Source organism: Dendrobium catenatum, unplaced genomic scaffold (assembly GCF_001605985.2).
Source record: "Dendrobium catenatum unplaced genomic scaffold, ASM160598v2 fragScaff_scaffold_743, whole genome shotgun sequence".
Classification (NCBI taxonomy): domain Eukaryota; kingdom Viridiplantae; phylum Streptophyta; class Magnoliopsida; order Asparagales; family Orchidaceae; genus Dendrobium; species Dendrobium catenatum.
The window spans coordinates 4,760,731-4,785,558 of NW_021319205.1; the positions used below are offsets into that span (position 1 = coordinate 4,760,731).

The window sequence follows — 24,828 nt, forward strand, 5'->3', positions numbered from 1 at the left end:
AATTCGAGCCAGCGGCAAGCAGTACAAATGCAGGACAAGCCGAGCAGGTAGTGGCACTTCTGTAATTATTTATAGCAATCTGATCCCATTCGATAGTAAAAATAAAAAACTCCCTATTTTTTATGTCAGCAGGCTCGCACTTCCATCGCTAAGAGGATTGTAGGTCTGCCTCTCTGTTGTCGCGACTTGATGGCACTTCTGATATTTTTATGAATGCTGAGGGTATTCATATGACAGCTTTCTACCTATAAAGTGCACGGCGGCGAGGCGGCGGGTGGTGCGGTGTCGCACTTGTTCTGTGTTTACTTCGCCGGAAACGGAGTCTCTTAAGATCGAGAACCGGCCTCTTCTCCACTTCTATGATCCCAGTAAATTTTAATCTAATAGCATATTTCCTATATTTCGATCAATTATGGTTTTATTAATCCAATTATGTACTGGTAAACATGCAGCATCGTTATGGCTGGAGAAGTTTAGATCCAGTAATGGCGGTTTAATGCGAGCTCGATCTGCGTGGTTCGAGACCGGAGATGATAGAGGTCACAGTTAATTCATACTCCCTATATAAGTAGCTGCCTCGATTTTGTATTATCGAAGGAGAAGAAGAATTGCAGGCCCATCTGTCGAGATTCTGAAACCCTAGTTGGCTAGTTCTCCGCGGTGCGCTGTTAAACGAGTTTTAATTTGGCTTCTGTACTGCTGATCCTACTCGTAAATAAACTCACACAAAAATGTGGAGTTGACTGATTGTATGTTATCTACCGCATTTCTTACGAAAATACCGCCTACTCTACTGTATATAATATAAAATAAACGTTCATTTTTAACTGTTGGGCAGTACATAGAGTAGCCATAATGGAGCAGGAGTGGCGGAGCGCTGTTCACTGTGAGCAAGCAGCGCAAGGCTCAGCTATTCAGGCAGGCTTAGAATGACAACGCAGGTAAAAGCAGCGGGTTGCTGACACCTCGTTGACGACCCACTTTTTCTCACCTTCCTTTGCATTCCTCATCAATGCAGTAGGCCACGGTGAAAGTTGAAACCCTAAACGCCTTCCCTGACTTTTCCATATAAAGAACCAGGAAAAAGTGAAAGCCAAAAGACAAAGGCAAAGTTGTTCTGCCAGAGGATTAGTAGGTGAGTTGAGTAAAAATCTTAAAATCCTAGATCCCTCGAACAACGAGGGGCATGAGAGAGGGATGGAGAAGAACGGGATCCACTCAAGCAAGCGGTTCAGGAGGGACGAGGAAAATGGAGACGTGAAAGGGGCCGGCGGCCTCCGACCATGGCAGAATGCTTCGTCGCGGATTATTAGGGTTTCTCGCGTTTCCGGTGGAAAGGACCGACATAGCAAAGTGTGGACAGCGAAGGGGCTGCGAGATCGCCGTGTGCGTCTCTCAGTCTCCACCGCCATCCAGTTCTACGACCTCCAAGACCGCCTTGGGTATGACCAGCCCAGCAAAGCCGTGGACTGGCTCATTAAGGCTGCTGACGCTGCCATTTCCGACCTCCCTGAACTTGATGGCAACACATTTCCGTTGCCACCTGCTATGGTTTTTCCCGGGCACATCAATCATCCAGATGGATCATCGGCCATTGACCAGCAGATATCGCCGTCCAAGTCAACATGCAGCAGCGCTTCGGAGACGAGTAAGGGATCGACACTGTCACTTTCGAGGTGCCAGACGAGAGCGACTGCCCGGGAAAGGACATCAAAAGAGAAGGAGAACGAGCTGGATGCAGCTGCCCATCAGCATCCAAATCTGACCACGCCCAGCTCTTTCACTGAGCTGCTTACCGCAGGCTCCACCACTGAAGTGGCCGGTTGCGGCACTGGTTTTGGCCTGAAGCAGCTGAGGCCACAGTTAGCAACGTCCACCGCTGATTATTTTGGTCAAGCTGGGATCTTTGGGCAGGCACACAAAATTCCTCAATTGACGCCAGGATATTCTTCGATGCTGCATGTAGGAAACAACACTCATATGGGAATGGGGATGATGTCATACAATGCTGCTGCTGTGGGAGAGCATCAGGATACGCAACAGTATTCTTTTATGCAGGATCACGTAATTCCTGTGGCAGCCGTGGCGCCTGGGGTAGATTATGACCTTAACGTCTCCGTTTCTTCTGTATTTACTGGATTTAATAGGGGGACCCTTCAGTCCAATTCTCCGCATCATCACCACCTTGTTGATGGTGCAAACTTGCCTTTCTTCTTCGGTTCTTCTCTTCCAATTGCAGCAGCAGAGGGAGCCTCCTCAGAGAACCAGTATCTTGGTGGTTTCAATGGTCGTCTGCAGGTTTTCTGTAACGAGGCACATAGGCACCCCAAACTGAAAGGGGAAGGAAAGGATCGACGTCCTCAATGAACCTAAATAATGTTTCTGCTCACTGGTAGCTTTTCTTTTCAGTCAATTCTATTATCAGCTTTTATATCTATAGTACTTTATGCTCACTTTTGACTGGTGAAGTTATTTCATCATTAATTTACTAGCATTACGTTTTGCATGTCTTTTAGCAATCCTCTCAGATTTTCATTGATATTGAAAATGAATGTGAGCAAATATTATATGAATTGATTGTTAGCATCATTAAAGAGAAAAAAGGCATGAAAATGAATTGATTGTTCTTAATTGTAGAGCTGACTTCCTTTTTTTAATCGAAGTATGTTTTCATAAATGGTAAGAATGACATTGCATCATTATGTGTTAGTGATAGGAAGTGGATGCAATTTTAGCAAAACCAGTGAAATGCATAAGAAATTTAGGAAGAAGAAGACCAAGAACTCTTTTTTTATTGAAAGAACTAAGAAAAAAAATACAAAATGCTATTGGATCTTCAATTGGAGAGGAAGATCCGGTTCTCCCAAATCCCTACCCATCGGTTGGAGCCCACTCAATCTATGCAAAATTAATTACAGCAAAATCAAACATAATATGAAATCACCCTATTGTTAGCCTCCCTAATTCTCTCCCAAATTAGCCCCATTTTTATAAATAATTCCCTCTTAGATTTGAATTCAAAGTAGATCTATTTTCATAATTATATCACTCCCAATTGTAATTAAAAATTTTCTAAACAATTCCCTTTTGATTCCTTCTTATATAATGAATATTCACTCCTCTGGGTTTTTGTTAAATAAATTCCTCTTAGATTTGAAATTCAAATTGGATTTCTTTCCCAACTAATTCCCTTCCAATTATAATTAAAGCTTTCCTAAACAATACCCCATTTATCTTCTTGCCTGCCACCCACCCTTGTGGGGCCCATCAACTCAACCGACGGTCCATTAATACTCCCTTCCCGAGGCGCCACCTTATCCTCAAGGTGGAATGAAGGAAACTATTGTTGAAACACTAGACTAATAGTAGTGGACTAGAAAATGGATTGGTACTGTGTCAAACGATCCCTGCCCCGAGCATCTCCTTGATAAATCTCTCAATCTCTTCATTTTGGATTTGGGGATGACGGTACAAACGGACACTAATAGGTGAGACTCATTCCTTCAAGGTGATAGCATGCTAGTGTTCTCGTGAAGGAGGCAAACCCTGAATTTGCTGAACACCCCTCGATACTGCTGTAGAGGTGGCTGAATCATTTCTGGTGCTTTTATCTTCTCCCCAACGTTTTCTCCTTTTAAACTCCGCTGCTCTACCAAAAATCCTACTCCACCCTTCTCCTCCTTGGAAGTGGCTCCAAAAGTGACATCAGCTTTTCTTGCACCAAAATTTTTAGCTCATGATCTTCCCCTGTCCTTATCAAATTAAGGTTTCCTCCAATCACTTGGCCGCCAAGGCCTCCACCCACTTCCGATGATGTCATTTTGGTTTGGAACTCGAGTATCTTCCTCATCATCACCTCCATTATAACAAACTTCCCATCGATCTTGATGTAAAAGGTACAGGCAAGGATGAGTAAATTAAGGAGTTTGCACGCTTAATATTTAGAGCACAATAATTATAAACTTTATGTTAATGTTGAACGACAAAAGAAAACACAAAGAGCGGTAAGACAAGCTTAGGCCGAATCACGCATGTAAAAGTTGATCATAAAACAATCAAGTTAATCTAACATTGCGTACATGAATGGTTTTCAACGTAAATCCCTAAACTAACAATGAGATTAGGCACTATACATGAGTCCCCCACTCAACTCTCTAGTTCTCTAAGCTTTAGCGGTGGAGAGTTTGACATGAACTTTGTGAGTCAAAATATAACCACAATTGAAAATAAACTAGGAAAATAGGAAACTTGGGGAAGAGTTCACCATAGTCAAGTTCGTAGGTCTTGTTTTAGGTGCACAGAGGAAGTTCCGAATTGTGGCGGTTGATCTTGGCGAAGTTCTGTGGGTGGGCAGCCAATGGAGTCTTCCGGGCAACAAATGGGAGTATGCCGGATGGCAAAACAGCATTAGAAGGCTGTTGGATTCTCTGGACAGCAGGAGAACAAAACTGGGACAGCAACTTCCAAGTTTGTGGGTGGGCAGGCTGACATGCCAAACGTCCAGAATTCTCTGGACAGAAAGGAGGCTGGTCTTGGGTTGATTCTGGACAGCAACGTTGCTGTTCTGAAGTTTTGGACAGCAATTAGAAGCTGTCCAGAAATCTGGACAGCCAGTTGGCTAGGAAAAATTCCAAGATTTCCTCCTTCTGGATGCACGTGAGCTGGAAGGATTTGGTGGGGAAATCCGTGGACAACAGTTGAGGGAAACAAGAGTTAATTCCCTTTGAATTAGGCCTAGGTTTGGAAAGAAAATTAATTGGAGAGGAGGAATTTAGAAAACTGAAATTAATTTCAGCTTCAAGTGGTTTTGGAGGGAGATTAATTTGAAATTTCAAATTAATTCAATAATAGCTATGGGTATTAATGGAGGAGGTAATTAGGGGCTGATTTAGTGGAGCCATTAATGTAATTTGGAGAGAAAGAGTTGGCCCATTAAGGGGGGCCGGCTACATAAAGAGGAGAGAGGGGCTTGTGTTTTGAATAAGTGGGGACCACCAATTTAATTTCAGATTTTTACAAAAATCTGAAATAAATTTTCAGTTTTCTTAAGGAGAGAAAACTTCCATTCAGGAGGGCAATCAATTTAAACAATTTGAATTTCAAATTCGAAGTTGAAAATCAATTAAATTGATGGCGTAAATTAAGGAGCTAAATTAGGAAACAATTAATGGCTCATGACAATTTAAAATTTCAAAATTTGAAACTCCATGGAAGGGGCGGCCGGCGACTAGAGGAAGGGCAAGGGGTGGGTCAATAGACACGATCGTAGCCGTTGATCCTCGATGTCCTCATCAGATCTACTCATGAATGGCTTGAAATTATTTTTTGAAATCTGAAATCTTTTTTAGAGAATCAGATTTCAATTGTTTGATCTGCCCTTTCAGCAATTCTACTTTCTTCCCGCTATAGATACTCAGATTTAGGCTCCAAATAACAAAAGAAATAACAAAAAATGGTGAATATGGTCTTCCAACAACAAAAAATAGTAAGATGGAGAGAACAAACACAACAAAAATCAGCCATGAAGATTTATGTTTTAGCCGAGGACATAGCTCTGATACCAATTTGATAAAAAATGGATGCAATTTCAGCAAAACCAGAGAATGACATAAGAAATATAGGAAGAAGAAGACTCAAGAGCTCTTTTTTATTGAAAAAAAACTAAGAGAAAAAACACAAGATGCAGTTGGATCTTTAATTGGCGAGGAAGATCCAACTCTCCCAAATCCCTAATCGTCGGCTAGAGCCCACTCAATTTAAGCAAAACTAATTTCAGCAAAATCAAGCATAATCTGTGTTAATTTGAGAGGTACGAGAGGGAAAAAGCTTGAGATTTATTGCCTGAATTCTTCCCTATATATTGATATATACAATATATTTAATAAGGAAACAAATAACTATACAATAATGAAATATAACTCTTCCTAAATCAGCTGCCCATCTATGGAAGGTGTTTCAACGTGATTCATGATTTCTTCCCACAGATTGCTCTCTGTGACCGTTAGATCCTTTGCGCAGGGAACGATTGGATTTCAACACTCCCCCTCAAGTTGAGAAATATGAATATGTCATTCCCAGCTTGTCAATCATTCTAAGAAAGGCAGAACTGTCCAGTCTTTTGATAAGAATGTCTGCAAGTTGATCCTTTGATGATACATGGTCGATACTTACTAGACCACTATCTAGTTTTTCTTTAATGAAATGTCTGTCCACTTCTATGTGTTTGGTCCTGTCATGCTGGACTGGATTGTGGGCTATGCTGATTGCTAATTTGTTGTCACAGTTTAGCTTCATGGGCTCATCCCACTTGACCTTTAAGTCTTCTAGGATTATTTTGATCCATAGTAGCTCACATATTTTCGAAGCCATAGCTCGATATTCTGCTTTTGCACTAGATCTTGCCCCTACATTCTGTTTCTTGCTTCTCCATGTAATTAGGTTACCTCCAAGAAATGTGCAGTATCCAGAGGTAAATCTTCTATCAACAGGTGATCCTGCATAGTCAGCATCCGTGTATACTTTTAGGGTTATTCTGCGATCTCTCTTAAAGAGAATCCCTTTTCTTGGGTTTCCTTTAAGGTAGTGTAATATCCTGTCAACCGCTTGCATGTGGACTTGCTTTGAATTTTGCATAAACTGACTGACCATGCTTACAACAAATGCTATATTTGGTATAGTGTGGGAAAGATAGATTAATTTCCCTATCAATCTCTGGTAGGCCCCTTTATCCACATCTGGATCCTCTCTAGCTTCCCCCAGTTTAATATTAGGTTCTACTGGTGCGGGCTTACAGGCTAGTTTCTCTGTTTTTTTCAGAAGATCTTTAATGTACTTTTGTTGAGAGATGAAGATTCCTCTGCTGGAATGAGCTACTTCGATTCCAAGAAAGTATTTTAGTCTACCAAGTTCTTTGATGTCAAATTCCTTGGTAAGATTTTTCCTTAGACTATCTTTCTCCTTTACATTATTTCCAGTCAAGATAATATCGTCCACACACACTAGCAATATTGTGACTCCCCCTGAGTCTGAATGTTTAAAGAATAGTGTATGACCCCCTTGGCTTTGTTTATACCTGTTAAGGAGCATAAACTTAGAGAACCTTCCAAACCAGGCCCTTGGTGATTGTTTGAGCCTATATAGGGTCTTTTTTAATCTGCACATTTTGTCACCTTCAGATTTTTTCTTGAAGCTTGGTGGTATTTTCATAAATATCTCTTCCTCTAGAACCCCATGCAAGACTGCATTTTTCACATCCAATTGTTCCAGATGCCAGTTGTACTTCACTGCTAGTGGAAGTAGTATTCTGACAGTGTTCATCTTAGCTACAGGTGCAAAGGTTTCTTGATAGTCAATGCCATATGTTTGAGTGTACCCTTTTGCCACTAGTCTTGCCTTATATCTTTCTAGTGTGCCATCAGCTTTGTACTTTACAAAGAATTGCTCATAGAAATCTCCTCCCCTGTCGGTTTGAAAATGTTCTATTAAATAATCCTTGAACTCTCTCAAGCTCCGTATGGGTCTCCTCTGGTCTCTCCACTGGTATCATGACAGCGCCTTTCCCTCCAAATATAAGTATACTGCTGTCAACTTCTCCTCTTCCGTCAACCTATTGGTGGCGAAGTACCTCTCCATCTTATAGATCCACCCATGTGCATCCTCTCCTTTGAAAATTGGCATCTTCAACTTTCCCGCCTTCTGATCTTCCTTGTTACCTCTTATTCCTCCATAGTTTCCCCTTTTCTAATTGCTTGGCCCTCCTCATGTCTCTCAATCTTCCCTTGCCCTTTCATACCCAAAACCTCCTTCGAATTCTCATCTCCTTCCTTTAAAATCAGCACCTCAGCGGCCATAATATCCCTCCCTACGTTCCCATTCAGCGTCCCTTTGCTCTTGCCCCCCATACCCATGCCATTCCCCATACCTCCCTCTTGTATCCTCCCTCTAGAAAGGCTCCATATGGGGTCTTCTTCTTTCTCCCTATACAATCTCCACCTTATCTTCATCCTTACGAATTTCTAAATTCGTATTCTTTCCTCCTGTCCCTCTTGCCTCTAAAGCCGCCGTTTTGTTGTGAAATTCTAATATGTTCGTCATCATGTCCCGTAAGTCAACTATTTGCCCTTCATGGAGGAAATTTTTGTCCTCCACTGCGGTCTTAATTTGGTTCATCTCCCTTCAAGTCGTTCCTCCAATGCATCCACTTTTTTGGCCGCCATCAATCCCCGAATTTTTGTAGATTCAAAAATCTGGATTTCGCCCTTAAAAACACCAATTTGCTCCTCCACCGACCCAAAAACAGCCACTGAAATTCACCGAAAACAGCCCACGAACGATCTCAAAAATTGCTATGATGCCAATTTGATAGAAACACTTAGAGATCTCAAGTATTTCCTATCAATCCTCAGAAAACAACGAGAATTCTCCACAAAAATCCACACAAAACCATGAAAACAGTAGAAAATTTGTATTATTTGATAAAAGGGAAACTGGAAATACCAAGCTACAATTGATCCTCTATTCGAGAGGAGGATCTATCTCTCCAAAATCTCTAGATGCCGCTAGAGCCCAAAACCTAAACCTAAGAGATCTCAAATTTCAGCCAAATTCAAGATACCCTAACCATCGGAAAATAAACTATTTAATGCATACAATTTAAAAGGAATTCTCTAAACAATCACTAAATTCAAATTTCCTTCCTAACTCTCTTCAAAAACTTTCCCAAAATGCTCTGTCTTGGTAGTCGGATAGCACGTGAGGCAGAGAGTTCCGCCTATGTTTCGTAAGCTAGTCCCATATGGACCGGCTGGTCCGGTCTAAGAGTTATTTAGTGCTTATATTTGAAGTGACATACATTGATTTATGCTATGTACAGGTACTATTGTCTTGATTAGTGTGCTATTTTATCAAATAAATGAATGTTTAGATTATTATAGGATGTGTTTTTTCAAAAGCTAATGGGCTTAGGATTCATAAAATAGTAAATACTTGTTTCACATGATTAGTGGGCATAACTCTTTATTATTATTATTAGAAGTTTATGTGGTATGTTGGTTAAAGTCAATCGCATTTTCTTATGTATAGACCTTCATAAACCAAAGGTGCAAGACAAACGACCCTGATTCTTTGTCCTTGTTCATTGGAAGCTTGACGAGCACTTTGTATTTGTTGAGATAAGAAATGATGAGACACAACCACTACTACTTTTTATTGCTCATACGATTGACAAAAGAGCTCGGGTCAAATAAAAACTATTATTTGAATGGCATTGCTTTTTGTCATGACAGAGCAATTAGTTATATTCGGTCGTTTCCAAAAGGAGATTGTCATTACCAAAAGTTATTACAGAGGAGCTTTGACAAATAGAGCAACCTTCATGTTCCGCTTTGCAAGAAATGACTCATATTGCTTAGGATTTGATAAAGATTTTATGAATGCATCTCTAATGTCTTTAGGAGTTTTTTGGTTGAAAGTGTTTAGAGTGTGCTGCATTCGAAATGTTTTGGTTTCAATTTTTTTAATATTTTGTTAAGAGTACAGAAAATCCATAGTAAATATTTGTCAAATTTGAAACTTCGCCATTAGGTCTTTCTTATATATATTTCAAGTTTGTGATATGCCGCCGGCCCAGAGGGGCCGGCTGGACCGGTCCAATGCTACTCACGCCGGAACAGAGAAAAGGGGGGTGGGACTTCCTAGTGGGCCCCTCAAATTTCAGCCAAATTCAAGATACCCTAACCCTTGGAAAATAAACTATGAGGGAAGTGCTAATTTTCAGCGTCAAGGTGCTGATTTTGAAGGCAGGAGAGGGGAATATGAGGGAAGTGTAGATTTTGGCGAAAGAAGAGAAGAATATCAGCGTCGAGGTGCTGAATTTCAGCGTCGAGGTGCTGATTTTGAAAGGGGAAGAGGGGAATATGACGACGGATTCGGATACCAACGTCGGAGGGAGGACCGGGACACTTGGGGAGCACCTCCTCTTCGAGGAATGAGAGGTTATGGAGAGTACCGGGGTAACGGAAGGGATCCGAAGGTGAGGAAGTTGAAGATGCCCATCTTTGAGGGTGAAGATGACCAGGCTGGATATACAAGGTGGAGCATTACTTTGCTGTTAACGGGTTGACAGATGATGAGAAGCTGACGGCGGCAGGATTGTGTCTGGAAGGGAAGGCTTTGGCATGATATCAATGGCGAGACATGAGAGAGCCTATCAGGAACTGGAGAGAGTTCAAGGACTGTTTATTAGAGCGTTTTCGAGCCGATGGGGGAGGAGACTTCTATGAACAGTTCTTTGCTCTGACTCAGGAGGGAACCGTGGCTGACTATCGGGACAGATTCGAGTACTTGGCTAGCCGTTTGGATCACATCTCAAAATCGGCCCTGGAAGGGAATTTCATGAAGGGGCTCAAATCGGAGATACGAACCGCTGTCAGAGTGCTGGAGTCAAGGAACTTAGGCAAGGCTATGGAGCTTGCACAATTGGTGGAAGATCATAAGAGATCAGAAAGAGGAGCTCGAGGCAACTACTCAGGGGGATCGTACAAGATGACTACTGCTGTATTACCCTCCAAAGGGGTAGCCCCAGGGAACCAGAGGGAGGTGCCCATGGAGAGATCAGGGGGAGGAGGTAATGGGGGGCAGTTCAAAAAGCTGACCGAGAAGGAGCTGCAGGAAGAAAAGGGCAAAAGGGATGTGCTTCAGGTGTGATGAGAAGTACATGCCGGGGTATAGGTGCAATGACCGATCTCTTCAGGTTCTCCTTGTTTGTGAAGACGAGGAAGACGAAGGAGGTGGAATGACCCTGAGGTGGAGGAGGAGGAGAAGTTGCATCTGGACGTGGCAGAAGTCTCATTGAACTAAGTAGTGGGATTCACTTCGAGTCACACTATGAAGGTGAAAGGAGAGATCTCTGACCAGGAGGTGGTGGTGTTGATAGATAGTGGAGCAACACACAATTTCATTTCCACCCAGATTGTTGATGCTTTGGGGATGGAGCTAGTGGATACCGGAGGGTACGGGGTAATGATGGGCACCGGGAAGGTAGAGATGGGACAAGGAGTATGTATAGGAGTAGTATTGAGGATTCAAGGGATCCATGTAAAGGAAGACTTCCTTCCCCTGGAATTGGGGAGTACGGATGTCATTCTTGGGATGAAATGGCTGTAGACACTGGGAGAGACTAAAATCAATTGGGGGACGCTGAGGATGGAATTGATGGTTGGGGGCAAAAAGAGGATAATTCAGGGTGATTCCGAACTGACCAAGGCAGGGGTTTCTCTCAAATCCCTCATCCGAACCATTCAGGAAGAGGGGGGAGGCTACTTAGTAGAGTTGCACCGCCTGGAAGTGGTCAGATTGGAGGAGGAAGGCAATGTTCCCTCTACAATACAGCCACTCATACACCAGTACAGCGAGGTCTTTCACCCTCTCCAGGGTTTACCTCCTTAGAGAGAGTTGGAGCATGCCATTACTCTGAAAGAAGGTGCGACTCCGATCAGCGTCCGTCCTTACCGCTACCCACAAATTCAGAAAGATGAGATCGAAAAGCTGATCCGGGAAATGTTGGAGGCAGAGATTATCATACCCAGCAACAACCCTTTTTCTAGTCCAGTCCTCCTATTCAAGAAGAAGGATGGAAGTTGGAGATTTTGTGTGGATTACAGGGCTTTGAATAAAGGCACTGTACCAGACAAATTCCCATTTCCTGTGATCGATGAGCTGTTGGATGAGCTACTACATGGTGCAGTGATGTTCTCTAAGCTAGATCTTAAATCCGGATACCACCAGATCAGAATGAAGGAGGCCGATGTTCCGAAGACAGCGTTCAGGACACATGAAGGGCATTATGAATTTCTGGTAATGCCCTTTGGATTGACTAACGCTCTTGCAATATTTCAATCCTTGATGAATCGGGTCTTCAAGCAGCACTTCAGGAAGCTTGTCCTGGTCTTCTTCGATGACATCCTGGTGTACAGCAGGACTGTGAAGGAGCACTTGGAACATCTGAGGGTGGTATTGGAAGTGCTTTAAGAGTATCAGTTGAAAGCCAACTTGAAGAAGTGCAGTTTTGCTCAGGCGAGTGTGGAGTACTTGGGACATGTGGTTTCCCAAGATGGAGTCGCAGCGGATCAAACTAAAATTGAGGCAATGCAGAAATGACCACTGTCTAGGAACCTCAGGGAGTTGAGGGGCTTCCTTGGTTTGACAGGATACTACAGGAAGTTTGTGAAGGGGTACGGTAACATTGCATGGCCCCTGACAGAGCAGTTAAAGAAAGACAATTTTTGTTGGGGAGAGGCAGCCACTCAGGCGTTTGAGAGATTAAAAGAAGCTATGACGACGGTTCCTGTTCTAGCTCTTCCATACTTTGGTCAGGTCTTTGTAGTAGAGACGGATGCATCAGGATATGGGCTAGGTGCAGTGCTTAAGCAGAATCACAGGCCAGTAGCATACTTCAGTCAAGTTCTTTCAACCAGGGCTAGATTGAAGTCAGTGTATGAAAGAGAATTGATGGTCATTATCTTGGCTATTCAAAAGTGGCGGCCGTATCTCTTGGGAAGGCACTTTATCGTGCGGACGGATCAGAGGAGCTTGAAGTATTTGCTAGAGCAAAGGATGGTCATTGAAGAGCATTAGAGGTGGCCATCCAAACTACTAGGCTATGACTTTGAGATCCAGTATAAGCCTGGGTTGGAGAACAAGGCAGCCGACGCTCTGTCCAGATATGTGGGGGAACTCTAGGAGTTGGCGCTGTCTGTACCCTTGGTAGTCGACTGGAGAGCCATCAAGGAAGAAAGCATGTTAGATGAGGAATTGGGAAAGATCAGGGAGGATCTAAGGAAGGATGAGAGTAGCCATCCGGGATACTGCCTTGAGGGGGAGAGACTAGTGCATCAAGGGAGGTTCGTTCTGCCTCGAACCTCCATTCACATTCCCAACTTGTTGCAGGAGTTCCACGGTAGCGCAATTGGAGGCCATTCAGGAGTTCAGAAGACATACAGGAGACTAGCAGCAGAACTCTATTGGAAAGGGATGCGTAAAGATGTGGAGGAGCTGGTGGCGAGGTGTGAAGTGTGCCAGAGGAACAAATACATGGCCATGGCGCCAGGAGGGTTGTTACAACCATTGGCACTTCCAAACAAAGTTTGGGAGGAAGTGTCCATGGACTTCATCGACGGATTACCACGGTCAGAAGGATACACTGTCATCATGGTGGTGGTGGACAAACTTAGTAAGTATGCACTCTTCGTCCTTTTACGACACCCCTACACCGCAGTGTCAGTGGCAGCTACATTTATCAGAGAGGTTGTCAGACTACATGGGGTTCCAGAATCGATAGTGACAGATCGAGACAAGGTATTCCTTAGTCAGTTTTTGAAGGAGTTGTTCCGATTGCAGGGAACTATCCTCAAGAGAAGCACCGCCTATCATCCGCAGACAGACGGGCAGACGGAGGTGGTGAACCGAAGTGTGGAGATCTATTTGAGATGTTTTTTTGTCAGAGACCCCGCGGATGTGGGCAAAGTGGCTGCCTTGGGCTGAATACTGGTACAATACCTCGTACCATTCGGCTTCCCAGATGACCCCATTCAAAGTGCTGTATGGAAGGGACCCTCCACACCTAGTGCATTGTGGGAGAGGTAGCACTCCTGTTTCGTCAGTGGAGCAATATTTGGAAGAAAGAGACAAGGTACTGTAAGATTTGAAGAAACATTTGATGAGAGCCCAACAGATCATGAAAAAGCAGGCAGATTCACACAGGCGAGACATGTCGTTTGAAGTAGGGGAGAAGGTATTCTTAAAACTACGACTCTACCGACAGCGGACAGTCGCAAGAAGAAGGAATCATAAATTAGCACCAATGTACTTTGGGCCTTATGAGGTGATGAATAGGATTGGCTCGGTGGCGTACCGACTGAAGCTACCCCCATCAGCAACCATACATCCAATTTTTCATGTATCACAGTTGAGGAGAGCTATTGGGGAGCATGCAGTTAGTACGGATTTACCTGTGACACTGACGGAAGAGTTGGAAGTGATATTAGAGCCTCTGGAGCTTACAGGCGTGAGATCAGATAAGGATGGTAACAAAGAAGTGTTGTTTAAGTGGAGAGGCCTTCCCGATTTCGATGCAACGTGGGAGCCAATGGAGAGAATGAAAGAGCAATTCCCTTCTTTTCACCTTGAGGACAATGTGAGTTTTTGAGAGGGGAGTATTGATATGCCTAAACCGGCTGGACCGGTCCAATGCTACTCACGCCGGAACAGAGAAAAGGGGGGTGGGACTTCCTAGTGGGCCCAGTGGGTCTTAATTGCATTGGGGAGGGAAAATTTGAATGTGGGGGGCTGTTTTAGGAAGGGTATGATTGTCCTTTATGATTAATTTTGTTTAATTAGGAGATTGGGGGGAAGTAGCTCCTCATCTTGAATTTGAATTATTTTGAGATCTAGGGTTTGGTGTTTTGGGCTCTTGGCGTTGCCGGAGATCTTGGAGAGTTTTTCCTTCCTCTCGAATTGAAAGAAAGTTGTATCTTGCAAGTGCTTTTCATCTTCCATTGAAATAAAAAGCGTTTGCTCCGTTTTCCCTCCGAGATTCTATTGTTTTTTTCTCAGTTTTCTTCCTGTTTTCTGCTATTTCCTGCGGTGGACAGCAGTTGTGCTGTTGAGATTCCCTGGTTTTGGTTAGGAATACTTGCAAACTCAAGTATTTCCTATCAGTTTGCTATGTTGAATTATGGATACGTTGCTTCTCTCAAAGAAATCATGCTTTCCATCATGAACTTTTCTCCCATGTCCTCTTTGCACTTTGTTCCAAGGCGACTTTGCTTCTTTCTCAGTTGACGTCGATGTCATGCTGACCTCATTTGCGAATCATGACCTCGATGCACTTCGCACCCCCGCATACAACCCATATCTCATTCTGAAGCTGTCACTTCAACTACTCAAATTTTTGATGAATCGAAGAGGTCTTGAGTTGATTTCTTTTGATTCATCAGAATCGTTAAAGCAACTACCAACTTCAGGACACTTGACATTAGAGATCATATTATACTCATCTTTATATTCCTTGAGTAGGAAATTAAGTTCTTGATTATGCATTAGAATCGTCAAAGCTTCTATTAGTTCGAGGACACTTAACATTTGAGATCATCCTTGGCTGTCTTTATATTCCTCATTAGATAAATGAAGTTCTTCCTTCAAATCAGTGAGGGGTGATGCCATGCATCATGATTCTTTAAATGATTGAGAAAGCTCTTAAGGAGGATCTTCTAAATTTGATTGGTGGGACGTACTAGGGGCGGTGGAGCACTTGCTTAAGATCTGCCCTCAACGGAAGCTTTATGAGTAGACAAACTAGACATGTCCCTTTAGGAGTGTTCTTCAGCGTTGTGATCGAATTTTGGATCATGTCGGAGATTGGACATACATTCTTCTAGTCCAAGTGGCCATCAAAATGATTGTTCTTTTTTCATTGACAAAGTTGAAAGTTTTTGAGTCTCAATTCTCAGCCTTCTTAACTTATTTCCTTTTTATCTTCATGATTTTCATGAAATCGCAAACTTAACCTTCTCTTTGTTTTCAAAACTATATTAAATTTGCTCTCTTGGTTTCAAGACACTTTCATTTAAGATGTCTTTCAAGTTTCGAGGGATGCCCTTTGGATCATGTTTCTGTTAAATTGAACAGTAATAACTGACTCTCTCAATAACTTAGAGGATTTTGATTATTAATTTGGTTTGGTTTCAGATGAAAGGTTTCCATCCTCATCTTGCAATGCTCTTTGTGCTCATCTCATGCATTTTGGACTTGGTAGCTAAGATGACATTGGCCTTTTCCCCATCTAGAATGGATCAGGATGCTGTTAGAAAGAGTGGGCTCAACATTTCAATGGCTTTTTTCTACCAAATATTTGAAGACAACGCAATCCTGTATTGTATTGTTGATGATCGAATGGTATAGGTAGTAGTTTGAGTCTTAAACCAAGTTTGTTTGCTGTAGATGATGAGATTTTGGTCATCTGAAACTCATCTTTAATTAAAAGATCTTTGTGCTGCACTTTTTCCTTAAACAAATACTGCTTATTCACAAGCTCCATAGGGTTGGAGCTCTCATACCATCCATTCTGGCTTTGCTGACTTAGATGGAATACTTTCTTCTTTTCAATTGAGAATGTGAATGGGCATTTTGAACTCACTTCTTTGGGTCTTCGGTTTTATTGCTTCCCTTTCATCAGTGCTAAAATCCTTATGCTTTTCAAAGTTTGCAACATGGTCTAATAATTTGTAGAAGATATTTGTTGAGACTCATCTTGAGTGCATGCTAAAAGATTGTGATACACTCATTCTTAAACGAGCATTGCTTTTTCACAAGCTTCCATCAACCTTCACTCTTGGCTTTGTCAACTTAGAGGGAATGCTTCTTCTTTTTTCTCTTTTTGGCCAATTGAGAAGCGAAAAAGCATTAATATCTCTCTTTTTAGGTCATAGATTTTACTGCTTTACTTTCCTAGAGTAGCTTTATTGTTGGCATTGAAGTCCTTGGGCTTAAATAATCTTTCATAATTTTCAACATGGTCCAGTAATTCCTTGAAGGTATTTTTTGAGCCCCATCTTGACAGCTTGTTAAAAGATATTAATAGTGCACCTTCTCTTAAATGAGTATTTGCTTATTCACAAGCAACTGTACAGTACGATCTCTCTAATCTTACCTCTTAAATTGGTCGACTTAAGTCTTAGAGGTATTGCTTTTTTCCTCTTATCCTTTATTGCCAATTGGGTAGACGAATGCACTTTCATCTCACTTTTTTGGATCATAGGTTTTACTGCCAGTGTAAGAGCTTTATTGTTGGCACTAAAGTTTTTAGGCTCACACAACCTTTCAAATTTTGTAACTTGGTCCAGTATTTCTATAAGGTATATGTTAAAGCAATGTAGAGATAGGAGGCATTTAATCATCAATGTTTCTAATAAGGAGCCCCACCCCAATCCTTTTTTTATTTGCGCAATCTTGATATATTTAGTAACATGTCTAATTTACTCTGTTGGATGCGATTTATGATAACTTTTTGGTTGACAGTTGAAAATTTTGAACTAACATCTTTTTGAGCTTCGTGAATGCTTTAACTAAATTATTAGGTAATTGTAACTCCACATGCTGCTAAAAATAATTTTGGTAAGGCTACTGATAAATTGACTTTGTAGCAAGGTATTATTTCCGTTGGTGTTATCATAGGCAGTCTTAAATTAGCCAGTTGTTGTTTGGAAATTTTCATTACTAAATGAAGGGTTGAATTTCAGCTTAATATATTCATAAGGAATCATATTTGATCATATGGTCAGTCAGGCACTTGAAAAGAACCTAATTTTATGAAAAAATACACAAGTTCTTTTCTTGTGATAAAGCTCCCTCCCTTCCTCCCTTTCTAGGGAATGATTGAACAAAAAACAAAACGGAAGTTAACTAGATTCTTCAACTTGAGAATGATTGAACCAAAGACAAAACGAAAGTTAACTATATTCTTCAATGGGTAAATCTATTTTTTAACAAAAAAGTTTATAGTTATGGATGAGAGGAAAGCATTTGGACTACACCAATCTATTTTTAACTTGTTAGTCTATGTGAGGCTAACCTGAATACTCATGTGTTTTAATATGAGCTTCTAGCTATATAAAATATTTCTCCTACCATTAATGAATTTTACTAGTAATATCTTCTAAAAATAATTTGTTGGGGGAAGTAAAACCAAGAACGAAACTGTGGGCTCCGAAAATTTGTTCCACGGCCTCCCCCACTCTCGAGAGAGTTTTAATTGATTAAGTTCCGGCGTAAATTTTTGGAAGACAAATTGGGTTTGTAAATAAGACACTATCAAGAGATTTCGTCTTCATTTTGCGAGGACTTCATGATCTAAGTTATAGTTTCCTATAGGCACAAGTCCCTATAGTTAATTACCCCTCCCGATAACGAGAGAGAACTTTCGATTAAGCCTAGTCGTTGAACATATATGTAGAGATAAATTTTATCTGGCATATAGTAGCAACATTGGTTGGTATTGGGAATTTGAAATGGTGGGGAATGGATGATGGACTCGATCAAGATCCCATGGTTCCGTCGTCCCGTGTCATCATGGTCCTTGGTCTACTTAGTCAGAGGAGGTAGTCGACCCAACCTGACAGAAAGATCCTTATCGGCAGCCATGCCGTCATGGATGGTAACCTTGCAGACCTAGGGTGGATATTTGTCTAAGGGGACAAATTTAAATCCACCTTAGTTAACAAAGGGCTTAGTGTCCTATCGATTGTATCTCATTGATTCATGTCTTAAGAATTTGATGTTATTGGAGAGCTTACGGGCTCTGGCCATAACCGTAATTTAGTGGTGCCATTTGACAGCAAACCACCCGATTCAAAGATACCCAGTTATAATCGTTTACCTGTGATGTCATTTGGCGGCAAACTTCCAGTTTGAAGACACGTGCTACGTCCTTACTGGCAGGAGATGGTTTGAGAATAAATCCTAATAATATTCTCGACCATACACTAGCTCTTTGTGAGATAAAGTGTATTTTCAAATTTATCCATCTTTGCAAACTGTTGTGAAATGTTGATGGGTTTTGCTTTAAGAAGTTGATTGATTTCAATTTTAAATATTTTGATTTTAGTATTTCCCTGGAGTTTCGAATTTTTTAGGGTATTTGTATGACATTTGAAATATTTGGAATTAACTCATCCGGTTGAGATCTACGTTCAACACAGTCATCATCGGGTTATATGGGGTCATTATATTTCATTGATTGAACCTTGTGAACCCTATTAATTGTCGATACAGGATCAGGTCCAAGCCGATTATGTGCTCTTATTAATTAATTTCTCTTTTTATAGACCTTGAATGCATAACATGAACGCATAAAATAAAAATCTCAATCGATGCCGCGACTGTATATTTGTTTGATTGTTCGAGCTTTGTCGACTCCTATATACCCGTATAGAAGGATCGAGCTCGAACTTGGGTTTATTTATTGACTCGAATAGCATCCCTATACGTCACGTGTGTACCCGTAACACGCTCGTCAGGTCTCATGCGGGTATGTGGTTGCACATACATTTCTTTGTGTCTACGTGTGCACGCATTATAACACATGCATGAGGGCATTTTGGGATACATGAGGAGTCTTCTACGGCAGCTCATAGAGGCTTATGTTTGCCAAGTGCCTCTTTATATTCGTCTGTAGGTGATATGTCGAGGGCATGACGTGTCACGACCTGGCCTTGATGCTTGACTTAACGAGGCAAGAACAAAAGTCGGATAGTAGGATTAAATCATTTTAATTCATAAGCAATACAACATAAAATTTTCACCATTTAACTAAAGAGCCACTAACAATTTCTCAAACACTTAACATTTGCATAAATTATAAATTTCATGTTTTCAATGTTGCGTCATCTTCTATAGACGAACTCATCCCTTTCTGCCATTTCTAAATTTCTGAAGACTTATCTAAAACATTGTTTAATGGAATGAGTTTACAAGGTAAACTTACTGGATAATTATTGACAATTATAAAATAGTAAAAATAGATATATTGATATAATAAATACAACTTTTTTCTCGTAATATCAATCGATACACATACATCTTTCATGCATTATAAATCTTATAATGCCACATAAGTCATTTTCTTGGTATTCATTTATAACCACTATTTCTATTTTAATAATTCTTTTAATAGATTTGACATTCAATTCCTTACTATATCAATTTTCTCATTTTCATTTACAGGAGCACCATCTAAATGTACCAATTGAGGTTCAACCATTTTAATTTCATTTTCTTTTCCTTTTCCCTTTCCTTTTTATTTTTAACGTGCGTGGGTACATTGCTTCCCCAGCCAATACCATATGGGTGTGAACTCCTGTAATTTGCAATACTTTTTCCTTATTATAATATATATAACTTTTATCAACTTTCTCAATAACATCTACCTAATTGATTCTTACCTCAGCCTCAAATTTTCGTTCTTGTTGAATTCCTTGAAGAACCCAACTTCTACAACTTGATCTCTTCCTTTCTAAAATCCCTAAATCCATACAATATCTTTCATGAAAATGTGATTAAATAACAAAATTTAAATAAAGTTATACCATAGAGAATTCACTTACAAATGGGACTTTTCTCAAAATCCCTAAATCTTTCTTCCTCTCTCAAACTTCTTTCTCTTTGCTTTCAATCCCTTCCCTTTCTCTTTATGAAATACCAATTGTTTTAGATGAAGTAAAACAAGGAAATTTATACAAAAATGTAAAGAAAAATTCAACCTTCTTCCCTCTTCCTCTCGGTTTTTCTTCTCGTCCACAGAATTTTTTTCCAAATTTATCACTTCTTTAGCGATAGAAAAGAAGAGTTGTTGATTCTTATCTTCTGAAAAATTATCTACGGTGTTTTGTATCAGAAATATCAAAATTACGGTCGAGATGGTTAGCTTGAGTAGAGTATTAGTACAATACTTCTTATCATGCAGCAGCTCAGACGACACTATTCAAAATCTTGTATAGTAGAGATCCTCCCCATTTGATATATTATGGGCAGGACAACTGATGCAATCAAGGATTATCATTATATATTTTATTTTTCTATGTTTTGGACTCTGTTATTTGGATTCTATGTTTTTTTTTTTTTTTTTTTTTTTTTTTTTTTTTTTAATTTTGGTTATCCTATGATGGAAATAAACTGATGATCATACTAGGTTGGTGCTCTTAGGAATGTCTCTCCCTATCCTTCACCTTGTTCCTTTGGTTTTTCCCTTGGTGGGCTGCTGGTTTGTCCCCTCGTGGGCCTTGTTTTCCTCTGTTTTTCCCCTTGGTAGCTGTCCCCTCGGTTTGGGCAGCTATTCCTTCGATTTTTGTGTCCATTAGCTGCTGTATTAATGCCTTATTTTCCCTAGATATTGTCCCCTCGGTTTGGGCAGCTCTCCCTTCGATTTTTGTGCCCATTAGCTTTTGTATTAATACATTTTTTCCCCTAGCTACTGTCCCCTCGGTTTGGGCAGTTGTCCATTCGGTTTTTCTGCCCATTAGCTGTTGTATTTATGCCTTGTTTTCCCCTAGCTGTTGTCCCTTCAGTCCTCATTTACTGCAGTTTTCAAGAGAATTCTAGTGACTATTTGGGTGTTGCTTTAATTACCTTGCATTAAATGTTTTTTTTTTCCTTTTCCCCCCTATATAAAGTGGTTGTTTTCCTGCAGTTAGAGATAGTTTTGGTAAAGAATTGCATATAAACCTGCGGGTTTTTTAGCTTGCAAGCTAGCTTCCTTTCCCCTTCCCCTCTATTACTTCATATCAATCTTCTACATCTTCTTCTCTATCCACGGTTTCTGCCCCATTTGTATCAGTTTGGTGGTGTTTGCTTCCATGTTGTGGTTGTTATTTGCTGGAGGAGTGTGGACTTGTGCCAGATCATTTCAATGGTGGATTCCGAGTTAGATCTATCCTTTGAGCACCTATCCTTTATATTTTGAGCTTTGCATGTGAGGTGACGTTTGTCGGTTGTTCTGAGGGATAGCCTTGTTGTTGTTTCTTTATGTTTACTGATTTTATAAGCTGGTTTCTAGAACTTGTTTCTATTTTTAGATTTTTTTTTGCTTTACCGAATGGAAGAAGTTTTCTAATTTCTTTCCTAAGTGTTTTCTATCAAATATTTAGAAACCTACATCAATATCCTTAGTAGAGTATTATTTGAAAGAAAGAGATGAGATATTAGCAGAATTAAAAGGGCACCTATTTAGAGCTTAACATGTCATGAAAAGACAAGCATATGCACACATGAGAGATGTACAATTTGATGTCGGGAATATGGTGTATTTGAAGCTCCGACTGTATAGACAAAATATTGTAGCAAGAAAAAAGAATGAAAAACTTTATCCTTCGTATTTTGGGCCCTATGAAATAGTTGAACGCATCGGCACAATGGCTTATCATTTGTACTTGCTACCCAACACAGTTATTCATCTAGTATTTCACGTATCACAGCTGCGACGAGCAATTGGAAAACACACGCCATCCTCAACATTATCGGTCACATTGACAAATGACATGGGAGTGATTTTGGATCTCATGGAAGTAGTACTGGTGCGACTGGGCGATACTGCGGCGAAGGAGGTATTAATTAGGTGGAGGAATTTGCCAAAATACGAGGCCCACACTATCACACAATTCGAAAGCAGTTTTCTTCATTCCAACTTGAGGATAAGGTGGATCTTTGGGGGGGAGGAGTATTGATAGACTGGCGGTTGAGCCATTGGACCCCACTAGGTAGGCGAAAAGAGAGAGAGGCTCAAAGGGAAATAATTCCATATTTAATTACTTACAACAACAACAACAACATCAAGCCTTTATCCCACTACAAAAATTAAAATTAGGAGGGAATTATTTAAGTTTATTTAGGGAATGGGGGCTGCTTTAGATTCATATTTGAGAGGGAATTATGAAAGATTTATTTAGCGAAGGATGAATGATTTTAATTCAGATTTGGGAGGGAATTAGGAAGGTTTTATTTAGGTAAAGAAGGCTAATTTGAATTCAAATTTGAAAGTGAAATATGAATGTTTATTTACCGGTAATTAGGTTGTTTTATCAATTACCCATTCTTGAATCATAACAATTTTGACACCATCTGTATTCAATCTGTTCATCCCCTCGTTCTAATTTGAGCTCTAACCCCAGCTCAAAACTTCTGCATTTTGCTCATATTGTTTTACCTTCCGAACAAATTTGTTTGTCCTAATAGAATGCTTACATATTGCTTTTACTTGTAGAAACAAAGGTAAGCCTGGTTATGTTCAAACGAAGATCATCATTGAGTTTTTTTCTCTTTTCTATTGTTTTAAATTGCATTTCTACGTTTCATATGAATTATTTGTTTTACCCAGCTATTAAAGTCTCTCCAGTTGTTGTTTTGACTAAGTTCTTCCTCACTGCTAATAGAAACATTAACACCACGTAGGCTGCACTATCATAGGACAAAAACTTGAGGGATGACTCATCTATTGCAATTAAGGCTTCATTTTGAACAGCTTTTTTATTGTTTTCTAAATAGCTTTTTATTACAGAAGTTTTTAGTTTAAAAAAATTTTGTTCTAAAAAATTGTCTTAAAAACACTAAGAAAGTCAGCCCAAACAGGCTTAAATTTAATGAAATAATATGATTTTGATTTGCACAATACGACTATAATTCAGAGATTTCTCATAAGTTTTATGACAAAATAATAAAACATTAAGACATATAATCATTATAATAGATGCTTATTGAAGGCTAAACAAAAATTTTCTGATACATACAGTAATTTAATAGGCATTATAAATTCATGAATATATGTACTGTAAAATCATTGAAAAAACAGTCAACTACTAAAGATAAAATTTTTAGATATTCTATGCCATGTGTCATATGTTTTCATATCATGATTTAGTTTTTTAAGCCATCCCCTCATAAATTGAGTTAGGATATTCTGATCCTTTTTTTCATATAATATGACTCATTAGACTATTAATTGATGGTTAAGATACATTTCATTGTTGCAATGAAAAAGGTTCAATATTTGTAGCATTGAATTGATAATTAATTTGTCTTCTTTGAATTAAGGTTTATATGCCCGATGCCCTCTTTCTTAAACTGCATTTAGGTTTCTATACAAATGATTTAATGAGGATTATAAGCATTTGAAAATAAAATACATCCCAAGCAGTTTACATATATGAATTTAAACTGAAAACTCAGCTACAGATGACCACACTCTTTTGATCTCAAGGGGGCCTTGAGCAAGTTTAACACCTGGATAAAAATTAGTAAGTAAAAATATTAACTTTGCCCCCTTGATTTATAACAAGTACGAGTGTGGCCACCCAAGGGTAATATAATGCCAATCACATGAATTCACAGATTACAGTTAAAAAAGCCATCTTGATATGAGAATTAGGCTTCGTTTGAGACAGCTTTTCTGTTGCTTTCTAAAGCAGCATTTGAGTACAAATTTATAGAATAGAATTTTTTGTACCAGAAAGCTGCTTTAGAAATCAGTAAGAAAATCGTCCTAAACGAAGTCTTATAAATGATTCAGATGTACAGATTCTTCTTTTGTCATCCAGCTATGTATGTGCTTATTCATCTTTAATTACCAGCTTGTTACTTGCTGCCATAACATACTTTATGATATGCAGGTTCTGAAGACTTCCTTAAGTAGTTGATTGTTTCAGTTTATGAAGAAGCAGTAGAGCTTTCTACTGCTATCCACTGAAGTTATTTTCAAGAACTTTCTATGATCTGTGTTAGCCAACTGATGTTTGGAGTGTAACACTGACAACTTTCAGTATTGTTTTTAATTGTCAACTTTTTTAACATATCTACTACAATCCTGATTGAATATCAATGATTTGGAAATTTTTATTTTTACTCATTAAATGATCATGCTGTTATTATGTGAATGTTTTTTGAACCAAATCAGAATTTATACAGTAAAATTTTTTTTTTTTTTTGGACAAGTTATCATTAGGGGTTTATTTATATGATTTGGAGACTGATATTATGCAAGTAAATATTAAATATTAAATATTATATATATTTAAATGTTACATGTATAAATAGGTAAAAACTAAACCCTTCAATTTTTTTTGTTAGCTTTATATGATTGAATTTTTCATGCACAGAATTAAGGGTAATAGCTAAACTTTATTTTGAGCTCTCTTACATTGTGTGATTGCTAGGGAGCCTAGGGTTAGGGGTGTGAACTAGTCGTGTCTAGTAGTGGTATTATTGAGCTGAGCTCATTTAGTTAATATT

The 24,828-nt window shown here is 39.7% G+C and overlaps 1 protein-coding gene across 2 annotated transcripts; it reads left to right on the forward strand.

The window, feature by feature from the left end:
• The first annotated feature begins 204 nt into the window (after positions 1 to 204).
• Positions 205 to 24,441, forward strand: LOC110093292 (transcription factor TCP2). 2 transcript variants are annotated; one of them, XM_020818128.2, is made up of 5 exons: positions 205 to 368; positions 453 to 749; positions 839 to 941; positions 1,019 to 2,392; positions 24,210 to 24,441. In XM_020818128.2, the coding sequence occupies exon 4, from the start codon at positions 1,198 to 1,200 to the stop codon at positions 2,365 to 2,367; it is 1,170 nt and encodes a 389-aa protein (XP_020673787.2). In that variant the 5' UTR covers positions 205 to 368; positions 453 to 749; positions 839 to 941; positions 1,019 to 1,197; the 3' UTR covers positions 2,368 to 2,392; positions 24,210 to 24,441. The 2 variants fall into 2 exon arrangements, with proteins under 2 accessions (XP_020673787.2, XP_020673786.2); XM_020818127.2 differs by having other exon boundaries at positions 839 to 2,392.
• The last annotated feature ends 387 nt before the right edge of the window (positions 24,442 to 24,828 follow it).